Source organism: Anopheles merus, chromosome 2L (genome assembly GCF_017562075.2).
Source record: "Anopheles merus strain MAF chromosome 2L, AmerM5.1, whole genome shotgun sequence".
Classification (NCBI taxonomy): domain Eukaryota; kingdom Metazoa; phylum Arthropoda; class Insecta; order Diptera; family Culicidae; genus Anopheles; species Anopheles merus.
Window position 1 is genome coordinate 26262086 of NC_054083.1, and position 13328 is coordinate 26275413.

At 45.1% G+C, this 13328-nt stretch overlaps 1 protein-coding gene across 6 annotated transcripts in view; it reads left to right on the forward strand.

The window, feature by feature from the left end:
* LOC121592582 (Krueppel-like factor luna) overlaps window positions 1-13328 on the forward strand; it is a 284374-nt gene that overhangs the window by 6619 nt on the left and 264427 nt on the right. For all 6 annotated transcript variants that reach the window (XM_041914172.1, XM_041914168.1, XM_041914167.1 and 3 more), the window contains exon 2: window positions 389-2089. In XM_041914172.1, coding sequence (XP_041770106.1) covers window positions 1988-2089 — 102 coding nt within the window. In that variant the 5' untranslated portion in view covers window positions 389-1987. The remainder of the gene's footprint in view (window positions 1-388; window positions 2090-13328) is intronic.

The window sequence follows — 13328 nt, forward strand, 5'->3', positions numbered from 1 at the left end:
GCACTGGAAATTTATTGGATTCCATTCCGGGGGCGCTCACAAATGGTGACGAAAGACACGCATTTGCTGTTTCCGATTGTTTGAATAGCTACTACTATGCGCCTCTAGGTGTGTGTTTGTGTATGTGTGTGTCTTTGTGCATGTGTCTATAATTAAACAAAACAACATGATGAACAGGAACGTTGGGTGGGAAGGTCTTCAGAGCTGTCAAAAAGATGGCCCGAGGGCTGTCAGCCGATCCCCAGATACCACCAAGTGTCGATCAATTGATCTAAGTAGGCCTGTTCCTGTCATTGGATACGGAATCCGTCTCGTATCGTTTCTCATCTAGATGGCCATGACTGTCATTCTAATTATTGTTTCCACTTCATTCTCTTCGTTACTCCAGATTTGAAGACATCCGCAGCGAGCGAAACCACACCGTGAAGCGTGATAGAAGCCACTGAATGGCTGCGCGCAGACGATTTCCAAAATCCGAACCCGAAGATCTTACTATCAAACTGTTGTTGTGTGGTGTCAACCAATGCAAGTGCATGTGCAAATCCAACACAAGTGTGTGAGTGCAAAAGGTGTGAACAACTGCTGTTGATGAAATAATCACGCCTGTGCAGGAGATTGTGTTACGCGTACCGAAAGTGCAGCAGCTCAGTGTCCTCCATTTTTGACGAGGCGTATACCGAACCTGGTTGGAGGCGACACAATGGCCAATCAATTGTGGTAGCCATTTTTTTTGTTGTTGGTGCTATTTTGGTAGTGCGAAATGTAACCACCAGCAGCAGTTGTGTGGCTCGTCCCGTTAGTGTTCCGTAGTGGTTCTTGCGACCGTGAGTTCTTGTAGGAGTATTTCAAAGTAGTTAAAAAAAATATTCAAACTTCTACGAAGTAGTTACCGAAACAGTTTCTGTTCGCTGTGCACGTTCGAAGGCAATGGCTACTAGGGTGCAATAAATTCCTCAACAATTGTTTGCATATTTTGTGGCACAAAGTGTCTGTGTAAGATGGTCCCGTAGGGCAGGGGAAACCCGCGTAAAGTGTTAAATATACATGTGGGATGCATTGGAGATAGGTGGAAAACCTAGCAGTGAGCAAAATAAAAGTTGGCAAGATCGTGATCGTTTTAAATCCAACTCAAATATGTACGTGTGTGCGTGAGTATGAATGGGTTGGTTAGTTCCCGATCGAGTGAGTTTGTGCCATACATCAGCTAAAGTTGTGTCGAAATCCCTACCACGGGTGCGGATCGTGAGCGGAGGTACAAACGAAAGATTTAACACATTTGTGGAGTGTTATCCAGGAGCGAAAACCTTAAGCAAGAAAATAAAAGAAGAAGAAAAAAAGGTATTGTTAAGCCAATATTGCACAAAACGGGCGGAAGTGCGAGAAAAGTGGTGGCGTTGCAAGTGGAAAAGTTTTTTGTTTCCCTTCCAATTTCTGTTCTGTGAAAATCGAGAAGCATACGATTCACGTTTTTTCTTTCGTGTGGGTTTGTGTGTCTGTGTGTGTGATTGTCTCTGATACGCGAGTTTGTGTACGAGTTTAACACGTTTACAGCGCAGTAGATGTAAACACAGAATAGGGCACTAGCGTCAGCATGTTGATGATGGTTGCGGTGTGAAGAAAAAAGCGAGAAAAATCGAATGCAAAAGAAGTGAAAACCCGAAACCAAAGAAGCATGGGTGCGTTATTAATGGTTGAATAATTCGTTTCCAATTTCGTGTGTCGTGCCGTGTACCAAGCGTTTTTTGGGCAAAACCTCTAGAAGAGCTGAGCTGAAGTTTAAAAAAAAGGTGGTTGTTCGTGGTGAAGTGTGAGCCAGCAAGTGTTTTAATTATTCTGTGTCAGTGTTTCATTGAGGGAAGGGTTTGTGTTGGCAGAGTGGCCCCGGGCGCCCCGCGCTTGTGTCGATGTGTTGCTAGAGCCTCGGCCGTTGTTAGTTCGATACTGAATTGCTGCAGATTTGTTACGACCGATTTTCACGGCCCCAACGATGGATATACTGCCGAGCGGGAGCATTTTCCGGGAGCTGCAGATCATCCACGAAACTGGATGCTTCTCGTCCGAGTCGTCCTTCGAGGATCAATGGCAACAGGTACGTACTTACTTACGGATTTTTTTTTAGATTTAATTTTAAGGTCTAGCAACATTCTTTCCCTTCTTGTGGTTACAAGGAATTGGTTTGTTTTGTGGCTTATCAGTTTGCAGCCCCCTCACGCCGCCCCGAGCGGCAAGCAATCATTCTGCAGCCATTTAATGTGTCACCTTATCAGTGATTGTGTGGATTTACTGAGTCAACTTCACTGGAACTGTCTCATGTCAGCGTTGTGTTTGATAATTCCATTCGACATGGGACCCTCGATTGTGCTGCACTCTAACGGGCATGATGTCACAGGAAAACCAACGCTTCCAAATCTTGATCTGTTCGATCAAGAGACTGTGATAAAGATTGCCATTTATTGGTTGTGATTTGTCCCCCCCCCCCCCCATCCCCATTATGTCTGATAACATCATTTAACTCTGTGTGTGTATGTGTTTTAACATAGCTTGCTCTTGTATCGCCAGAGCGAAAATTCCCTAATCTCAAGAACGTTCAAGAACGTTTCATTTGGATCTCGTGAGAAAATGAATGGCAGCTCATCTTCATGGAACATAAAACAGTAAAATTCAACACTCGAGTGAGCCGAGACTTTCCCTGCTCGTTCCTACTGATTTCCTCCATTTTCCCAGGCGGAGAGCAAGAGCGAGAGAGATGGGTCTAATATTGTTTATGATCGTCTTTCCTGTGGATGGCAGACGTGGTAGACATTTTCCAGAAGGCATCGAGAAGGCAGACAGAATGTACCTTTCGCCTCCCCGCGCGCCCTAGTTGAATTGGACTGGGACGTTTGGCAATCGGATTTTCCCGTGAATTTTGACCACCCGGGAGACGTAAGCGTGAATCGCAACCGGATATCAAACCCCGGGCTGCGGGAACGAATGGGCCGCATTGGAAAGATTTACTCATCGTTCATCGTTGAACTCGGGCAGCGGACATGGTATCATGTGCTGTGTTGCAAAATACGGGATGTGTATGTGTGTGCCACGCTAAATGGGAGGCAAAACGGGGGTTTTGGTTTGTTTGAAATTGTGCCAAATATTGGCCCACATTTCGTGCGAGCAAATTCAAAATGTTTGAAGAGTAATGAAAAAAAATAATAATACTTGCAACAATCACAACTGGCTTATCAAAAGTTTGCTTACACGATCCAAGAATATGATGAACGCGGAAAGAAAGTAAAACAATGTGGTTCAATGTCTTATCAGGAACTTAAAATCAACTAAATGAAAAACAGTTTCGCAGCAATGTCCAAACGTATTGCCAATTAAGAGACGTTATCTCTTATTCATGGTTGTCGGGTCCCTGAAATGACGTTGTCTATAAATACAAGTCCTTATAATCGTAAGACTACCGTATAAGTGTTGGCTATTTTGTAACGGATTTAAAAAAAAATAAATAAATAAGAGGAAAATTGAATAAATTATGAATTCCAGGTGCATTGGAAGATTATTTATGGACATTGGATATTAAAGATATTGGAAGCAATGCCTGACGGATTTTATGTTTTTGAATATATCTTGAGGATTTTGAAAGTTCAAATCTTGCCTAAAAGCATCGTAACAAAACTTCAGAATTGGAGTCCCGACCTTGTTATAAAAGAAATAATTACAACCTGTAAATCGAAAATTAATTCCAGACACTTGAAATAAAGTTTAAGCTTTGACAGAGGAATGAATTGTTGCAGTTCATTAAACTTTGCATATATTCTTGAAGTTGCGCAGACTGCAGTACAGAGCGTTAATTAAAGCTCTAGATGTTTCGTATCAGCATCATAACATGTCCGACATGCTTTCCACACACTTGATATTGCCTTTGGAAATCCTTAAGCATGCTATTCTTGCTCGTAATACATTGACTATGTAAAACTCCTGAAGTACATAAAACAAAGGTTGCTTTCCGCAAGGTCGGTTTCCGCCTTGTTTCGCCAAGCAGTCATGTACTTTGTTCCCTTCGTTTTTGTTGTAATCTTATGTTGCTCCAGTTCTCTACCAGCATTCCTTAAACGATACATCGAGCATGCAAGAAGAATCATCGAGCCCCCGCCAACACGCTTCCTGACAACGTTTTGCACGGAATTTCTTTCACCCTGCTGTGCTAATGACGTGTAGGTAAATGTACCTGTCCGCAGCCGCATTAGTGTGTAGCGTGTCGCTCAGCTTCCTGGCTGCGTGCTACCGTTCCGTGCTTTGCTGGTCCTTTTTGGACATTAGCTATCCCTGATTCATCGGCGCAGCATCGACGCGCGGTAGAAGCGCAAGCAAATCTTCCATCTGTTTCACTTGCGCTGGATGTTTATTTTGTACTGTACTTCCCAGCTCCCCATCGAACAGAAAAGCAAGGAAACGGATCCTTACCGAGGGATACGGATTGGGTTGAGCAAGAAAAAAGGTACCGGAAAGGCGCTGTTACGCCATCTTCACGGTATCGCACTTTTTTCGCCGCTAGCTATGAGAAGACGCTTTGCCTTCGCCTTCGTTTCCCAGAGGCGTCCCTTTGTCTTTCTCCTGCACCCTGCACCAGCAAACCACCGTGTACAGCGAGCGTGTCTAAAGTAACCGGAAGTCGATCAGAAAGTAAACCAGCATCATCGTTTTCCATCATCGCCTCAGCATCGGCATCATCATCATCAGTAGTAGCAGCGACAACAGCGACATCGTCATAAAAGATGGCAGGAAAATCTTGTTGCGAAAATTCCGCCCCCTGCTGCCCTTTCTGTTTTTGGTTTCCCCTCTCGCTCATCCCATTTCGTGCCGGCGAAGAAAGGGCAGCAAGACGATACAGGCAAAAGGAAAAGGAAAACATAGACTGCGACGAATGTAACCATAGGAACCGGCATCATCATCCTGGCACGTCCTTAGCAGTTGGGTGTGTTTGGGTTGTATTTTGCGCTTACAACTATCCGTGTTTTCCACTGCCGGGTGTCTCCGCCGACTCTATTATTTCTTGCCACTTTGCCGGCGACGAACTGGCTACCGAGGGCGGCCGCCCAAGATGGAGGCGCAAGACGGAACGACGGAAAACATTCCCGCTCCCTTAAACAAGCCATAATTTTCTGACCCGGTAGCATTGCCCGGCTGCGAGGCAAAACTCTCGTTCCCTCTTTTTCTGTTTCCTGCTGCAAAATAGCACGTGGAAACGTGTGTTCGAGGGTTTGGAAAATGCGGCATCGTCTTGAGGCGGGAGTTTTTTGTTTTTCCCTTTCTCCCTTTTTCAAGGGGAATTGGGGTGCTGTTTCTTGCTGGGTGGAAAACTGTGACCAAACACACGCACTAAGCATGGGAAAGCTGGGGAGCTAATATCATTTCGAGCGAAGCTTGCGTTGCGTTTCGCGCACTTCGGCGGAACCTTACGGGCCCTAGCGCGTGTTGAAAAGGTTTCCGAGTTCTTTGCGTTGAATTTTCCTCCCTTTTTTGCTTCCTCCCATCCACTCTGAGTAAGCCAACCATGGTTTAATGTTGTGATACGATCAAATCTAACAAAACCGAGGGGGGGGATACATACGCAGCGCCGCATACAAACGAAATTTGCCAATCTACGCGGCGCTCTCCCGCGATATTTTCCTTGCTGAAGTTTTCACCTCTTCGCAATTTTCCTTGGAAGCCTAATAGAAGCACAGTATAGAAAAAAAAGAGATAGAAATGCTACCGTTATCCAGCGACCAACACCGCCGTCTGAAGCGTTGGAAAAGCAAGCGCGCACCGTTTACTTCACAAACTCCGTCCATATTCGAGGCTTATTTTCTTCCGCCGCTCGTTAAGGGCTGGTTCGCCCGCCACGAACCTTGCGCTACCGTTGCCCCGGCCTCCCTTTAACTGAGGGTAATATTTTCCGGTGCTTCTTTGCCTCACCTCAAAGCCTCCGGTTCGCCTTCGTGTTGTCTATTGCGTTGCAGTCTATTCGGAAGGAAAGGCATTTTATTGCCTTCATATTTTTGTAGGGTCTCTCTTTTGCTGTTTACTTTGGGTGGGTGGGTGTGTGTGTGTGCGCGCGCGCCCGTTCGGTTCGGTTATGGTTCATCGGGTCACGCGACATGCAAATTTTCCCGCCACCGAGCAGCGGGGCTGGAATGCGGAGAGCAAAACTGAAACGAGGAGACGCACGCACTCTCGCGGAGGGTTTTTTTTTATTCGTGTGAGTGTAACAACCTTGGAAACGATTTTTCATCGGTGATTTTTCCGCCTGGCTGTGTTCTCAGCACACCGGCGCGCACTTGGTGGCTCGGTTTGAAAGGGCGGAGGGTGTGTTTGCGTACAGAAAAGTGGAATACAGTGGAATACAATGTCACCTTTGCTTCCTTTTCCCGTCGATCGGTGGCGGGCTGGGCTTTTCGCAATGTGCTCCACCACCGGGCCTGGGATAAACAGTAGTTGGAGTGAGCAATGGGCCCTGACCGTTGCCATGCCGAAGAACCGGCCCTTATGATCCAGTCTTGATTCCTTCGGTCACTTCATTGGTCGTTCCTGTCGTTCCGGCAACGGTTTTTCTTCTGTTTTTTTCTCCCGCAGTTTGTCATGGTTTATTTTTCCTCCGAAAGCTTATGTTCGTTGTTTGTATCTTCCCAGGCAAGTGAAACTCATGGATGGAAAATTGGTTTCAGCCTTGGAAAACATCCGGTTTGAAGCTTTCTTTATTATTTGTTCTGTGTTCTTGTTCCAAAATTGTTTGGTTGTGAATTTTCAGCGTAAAAAAAAACAAGTCAACCACTCAAAATACAGGAGCACGTTATTGAAAATTGGCTTACTCCGCCGCAACTCGCACTTCCACTCGCCCGGTAAACAATGCGTTCGATTAGAGGGTACCTAAATTGGGAGTTGGCTACGTTGCGATTATCATAATGTTTCATTACGCAATCTGGTCGCGCGCTTTTGCTGGCAAAAAGCAAAAGTAGTTGGCAAGGAAAATGTGCTGCCTGCTTTAGCTTTTCTTTACCGTCCTTACGTGACCCGCTACCGTACCGTGCTCTGCGTATTGGTTTTGTCGGCTGTCGGATTGGATTGCACTTCCGGTGTAAGCGGGGAGGACATTTTCAACTTGAGTTTGTCCTTCTCATTTTGGTGCCAAGCGGATAGAAATTCAAACAGAAAAGCCCTGAGCCATGGAAACGAAATCTGCCTGCAAAATAGTATCGGCTAATTCAAACTAGCCGAAATGGCAGGAACCAAAATTCTGCGGTTGATTTACATGGCTTTCGATCGAGCAAGAAGGCAGGAAGCGTCTGTTGTGATAAGAAAACCTCGTGCTGCGCTTTATTACTTTTACTTCTTTGCACATTTTCTCGTGAAAGTTGTAACGCTCTGCAAACGCGCGCGTTAGCAAAGTTTTTGTACAATTGCAGAAAATAGGAGCCAAAGAAAACTCTAATTTTAAAACGCCAAAAACAAGCTGCCCTCCAATGCGCATTGGAGGAAAATCTGTATCCTGTTCCGGTCAACCAGATCGGTGATAATGGGGGGGAAAGTTGAGAACAAAAAAAAAAGCTCGTCCTCACCCAAAATGTCTGCGGTGAAGGAAATGTCCGGACTTTTCATTTTTATTTCATCACTATTTTAGCTGTCTTTTACCATCCTCTGTTCACCCAGTGTTTGCGCCTTGTGGGAGACTGTGAATGGAAATTCAATTAAAGTTTTCCTACCTACCACATCGAAACTCGCTAACGAAGCGCGCGTTCTACCCGTTTGTTCCTTCTTCATGGCTAGCGGGTTGGAAATGGGTTCGAAGAGTTGAGCGAAAGAAAGATAGAGAGACAGAAAGACACGCAATTAGCTATACCATTCATTCGTGAGCTGGGGGGGGGGGCAAAAGAGAAAAATCCATTCACGAAAACCAACCAGACCACACACACACACACACACTATCGAACCACGTGCCGGTCAAGGAAGGGAAAAAGTTTCACCCGCAGCAGCAGGCTTTGCAAACCGCAACCGGTGTGCCGATAATGGAATTACTTTGTCATTTTTCACCGGACCTGGGGGTTTTCCCGGAAGAGAGGAGCTCGTTGCATCCTTCAAGGGCTAATATTCGTTTCCATTGCAGAAGGTATTTCTGCACTCGGTGGACCCGCAGCATGTCGGCAGTCGGTGTGGATTATAATAAATTCAATTGTACCTTATCAGCAGGGTGGAAGATTTGTGTGTTTGTGCTTCCGTTTTGGCTTGGCGTGACCGAACGATGCTTTCTTTTCCGGGGCTTTATGACTTTTTTTTCCTTTGTCAAATGATACCCCGAAACACTGCACCGGGCACGCTGGTGGTCACCCATCACTGGGCTAATCAGAAGTTTATTCAACGAACAAAAGCGTTTCGGTAGAAAGTTTTCGCTGCCCCAGCGTTTCCCTTGGAACCCGAGAAAACAGATAAAATGTAGCCCTTTTTTCCGGGAGCGGGAAGGAATAGAAGGATAGCTGACAGATTTTGCTGGTGAAGCCCATGAAGTTTTAAGGTGTGTGTGTGTGTGTAAAAGACAAAAATAATTCTTTTCTCTTGTGGGTCTGTGCCTGCAGACATTATAGGAATTGTGTTTTTTTTTTGGTTGGGAATTTAATCGTCTGTAACGTTTAAGACTTTTTTCTCAAAAACAAAAAGAAAGAGAAAAACTCATCCACATCCAGTGGAGCTCGAGCTTCACGTCACGGAACAGTGTGCAAAATGATTGCCCCCCCCAAAAAGCCCAAAAGGTGATAAAGTTTTAATAAGATTTCACACCTGCCGGCGGAGCTTTTGGGGTAGGTTAGTGAATTGTTTGACCGAAATGGTTTGTCACTCTTCGTCCATTTCCTCCGCTTCTCCGTAGATGGCGGGTCAATCGTCTGTTGTAAATGGATAAATTATGCATCATTTCCCTCCTCTTCGGGACACTTCCCGAGCTGTGGTTTTTATTGGTGAATATTAAACTCACCTTTATACGACAAGCTGGATTTATTGCCCGGTCGGAATGTGATTCTGTGGGGCTAGGGCTAGGCTCTATTAATTACTGCCAATCGGTGACCCTTGAAGACACCTCGCGGGGTCTCGCCTAGCCCTTCCCCAGGGTATCGTTTGATTGAATTAATAGTTGTTAATTTTTTCAAGACACACACACACATAAACACTTTCTTCGTCGCTTCGTCATTGTAAGGCGAGCGTTCTGTAGGGTTTTAGACAACACGCCAACAGGTCCTGTCGTTGCTGCGTTGCTTCTGGCGAACGCGCTTGGGCCGGACAGGGCGGCCCTTTGTGTGCGCGCGGTTTCGGTTTGTGGTCGCCCAGGCTTGTGGCAAAGTTGCCCATTTCCGGACAATTCGTTTCGCCCGAGGGTTGTGGCAAGAGCCTTGCGGTCTCTCGATGCTCTAAATCATTCCACCTTCAACTTCAACAGTCTGTGTGTGAGTGTCGCTCCTTGCGTGATGTCACCCTTCATTCCGGTCGGTTGAAGATGAATGCTAATTTCCTTATTTCCTTACCACACACAAACAAACAAGCACACACTCGTAAAGCAAACACGCAAGCAAATAGTTCGGCTCGCCAATAAACGGATCTCGGCAGCTCTTGGAAGACAAATCCTTTCTAAGCCCATTTTGTCGAATTCCTTTTGGGGGTGAGGCAGGGAAGCAGAAAAGGATATCAAAGGATATGTGGTGATGGTGGCAATCAATAAAACTACAACTTCCTTTCCCGGGCCTGCCAATTTCCTTCCCGCAAGCTACCCCAAATGGTGCAGGGGAAGAGAGCAATAACGGGCGAATTGTAAAACTTCTTCCGTTTCCTAAATGTCCCTGAAACCTACGACTGGTGGCTGGTGGCAGGCTGCTGGTTGGTGGTGATGGGCGGAGACAACAACTCCAATTTACTAAACCTCACCGACGTCGACGTTTCTTGAGGACTTTTAATCATCGTCTCGCTCGTCATCGGCCTAGTTTTGCTGTCGCCCATCGATAAAGGGATGGCTTTTATTTGGGGTTTCGCCGACTCCACTCGCTCCCGTTACTGGGAAAGGATGCACGATCGTGTGTGTATGTGTGAGTGTGTTAGTGTGAGAGGAGGGAGGTTATGTAACATGAGCCTCACAGCAAAACAACTGCCATTATGGTGACAAATCGACTTGCCTTTTTCGACAGGCGCGCTTTCTCTCTCTTTCCCTCTTTCTCCGCCGTCCCTCCTCCACACGCCACAGTGACGACGTACTGGAGACGCTGACAATTCTTCCCCGCACACTTGGGATTGCCGCTCGCGTCCCAACGGGGTTGTTTGTTGTCTGTTTTTAGCTTCCCGAGGGTTTAGCTGTTGTGTTTCTGTTTCGGTGTGACGGGAAGCTGATGGTGTTTGGTATACTTAAGGCAACTTAAGAACTCTTTCGCTCTCTCTCTCTCTCTCTCTCTCTCTCTCTCTCTCTCTCTCTCCCTCCGTCTCTCGCGCTCGCATTTCTACTTCTGGTGGGAGGCTTGTGTCGCACAGCTGAACTTTGCCGAACGCACGGTGCCTTTTCTATTGGGTCGTAATTATTCAGCGTAACGTTACGTTTTTCTTGAGCGGTTGGGGTTGGCCAGGAGTAGAGCATGAAGCTAGGATAAGAAATGCGGGAAGAGCGAGATGGTAGAATATGATTTGCTGCCTTGTAATCGGGATGGCAATCGGGTTGGGACAACGGGTGGGTACGGTTCGCCAGTCAGCAGGATCACCATTAACGTTCAGGAAGGAGCGGGTAAAGGGCATGCAGCGGGAATTGTAAGTTGTTCGCAAAGTTCTGTTTTGCATCAACGGTTGTACTTGCTTCAGTTACTAACTCTTGCCCAATCATTTAAGCGCCGTATAACGATTTAAATAAATTATGACTTTTAAGAAATTGTAATGTTTGAAGATGAAGAATAAAGTTCTTTCAAACAAATTTGTCGAAACGCCACTGTTGGAAATGAGATCTAAAGCATTAACATATGCAAAACATAATGTTGGAAATTGTTACCGAAAATTTTAAGATCTTCTTAGAAACGTCATATTAAAAAAAGGACAAAATTATTGCGTTTATATCGCAAGTAAAAATAGTAATGAATGAAAATTAAAACGATTCTAAAACATTCGAATAATTTTTAACAATTTATTTTTTGTTAAAATTTAGATAAATAAGATAATAAGATAAACAAAAAAAGATTATCTATGAAAAAATCTAAAGCTTAATCTATGTGTGTACTATTGAAGAATGAATAGAAATAAAAATGTAGAGAAGCATCAACAAAAACCAGGAAGAAAAGACACAGAAGAATCAATAAAGAAGTATAAAATACAACCAAAATAGCCTCGGTACCAGAAGATGCTTTCTCGTAAACACATTATTTACGTTCTTAACCACGCTTTCTCTTCTCGCTGCCGGACAATGTCATCCTCAATTCCGGTCCCGTCTCGTTGTGCCCCCTTCGCAGCAAGTGCGTCATTTTTTGGGACCCCGCGCACGTGTGGAACGCACTACGTGTGCGTGCTGCGTATCTAAAACCGCGCGCACGATGGGAAGATCTCACCAAACAGAACAAACCAAAAAAAAAAAAATAAAAAAAAGGACGCCCCAAAAGCGGAACGAAAGGCATAACTAAAACCATCGAAAGAAAAAAACTCGGCCCACAGCGAAAAAGAGAAAACGCGCGAGAAAGGAAAGCAAATAAAAATGCCCCTGCAACAGAACCAGCGTCCCCGGTACATTCAATTGAGATGATTTATTATATTTAACGATCTTTTTCTTGCATCCTTCCTCATGGTTCGGAGTTTCTCGCACACGGAATAGGTGTGGGTTGTATCAGGGGGTGTCAAAAGCAAGGAAAAATAGAAATGCCCGCATACCGCAGCGGTGTGAAGGTGTGAACCGGCGAGGGTAACAGAGGGGATAAAATGAGGGACAAATTCACTTCGGACGAATTCCACCAAACACGGAAGGTGCGTAGGTGTGTGTGACCGAAACGAAAACACTTACGAGTGTCACTTGCAGGCACGGAACTGTCCGTTTGTCATCAAAACATTGTACTCGCTCAGCGTATCCTTTCGATAGATCAAGCTTCCGATCCTCGTATCTTTTTCTTTTTTGCTTGTTTGCTTCCCTTTGCCCTACTTTAGCTCGAACCTGGGGTGTCGGGTCTCTTTCATCGGACGATTCTTTTTATTCAATTTGCGCTCATTGTCCCGCACCCGCTTCGGGATTATATTTTGCGCGCCTGCGGGGGGTGAAATGGCCGTCCCTCTAGGTCGCTGTTGTTTATTTGCTGCCTTTCGACAACTTCCGACACCGATTTTCCGCCCTTGCAGGCGGGTTGGGACACCGGAAAAAAGGGTTTTCTTGCCAAATATGTTAAATAAGAGATGAGCTTCGACAAACGGCAATGGCACCGAGGCGTTTCACTTTCGTTGGTCGATATGTTTTTTTTTTTGTACGACATCAACGAATCCTGTTTTACACACCACTCTGGGGGTATCACTTTGTTACATTGAAGCTTTTGCAGTGTATCTGGCATGGTCAAGCACACGGTGAAAGAAACACGGCAAAAACAGGACAACAGGGCACGCTCCAAAACATTCGGGATGTAATGGGATGTAGAATTTAGTGTAATGGTAAGGTAGTAAAAGGTGTTGAGCTCCGGGGAAAAAGAAAGCAACACCAACCAAATGGGGTTAAAATCGAAACCGAGCTTTGGGTGCACCGAACCCAGTAACAGAGCAGGAACGTAAATATTTAGGGGGATAGCGGGCAAAGGAAACACCGCCAGAAAACACCGAAAAGGGACAGTTGCACTCAATCATCGGGCGAATCTTCGGTTTTGTTTTGCAAGCTCTCGGCTGGTGCAGGTAAGGGACTTAAATGAGGTGATTGAAAAAGACGATAATGTGTTCATTATGCGGTTGTTTCGAGTGTAGTGATGGGCGAAAGTTTAATTTGAGTGAAAACAATGTTTCGTTGGTGCCAGAATTGCAGTCGTAAAGCAGGCGAGAAGGGATTAAAGATTCAGCGCAATGGTAATGCTGGGTTTTAATTAAAAGTGAGGATGGTTTAACTTGATTTTGATTCCTTTTTTTGTTAAATGCTTGCTAACTAGCATGATCGAATTTTTTTTTATTCATCATCTAATTGGGGTGTTATAATAACACAATAGAAAATAAGTAAAAGTATGTGGTAAAATACCATTTAAAAGAATTTATTTAATTTATCATTCCGAAGTTAGATAATATCTGAACTGAATTCACGAGATTGTGACTGAAATCATGACGTTTCACTGTGATATTGC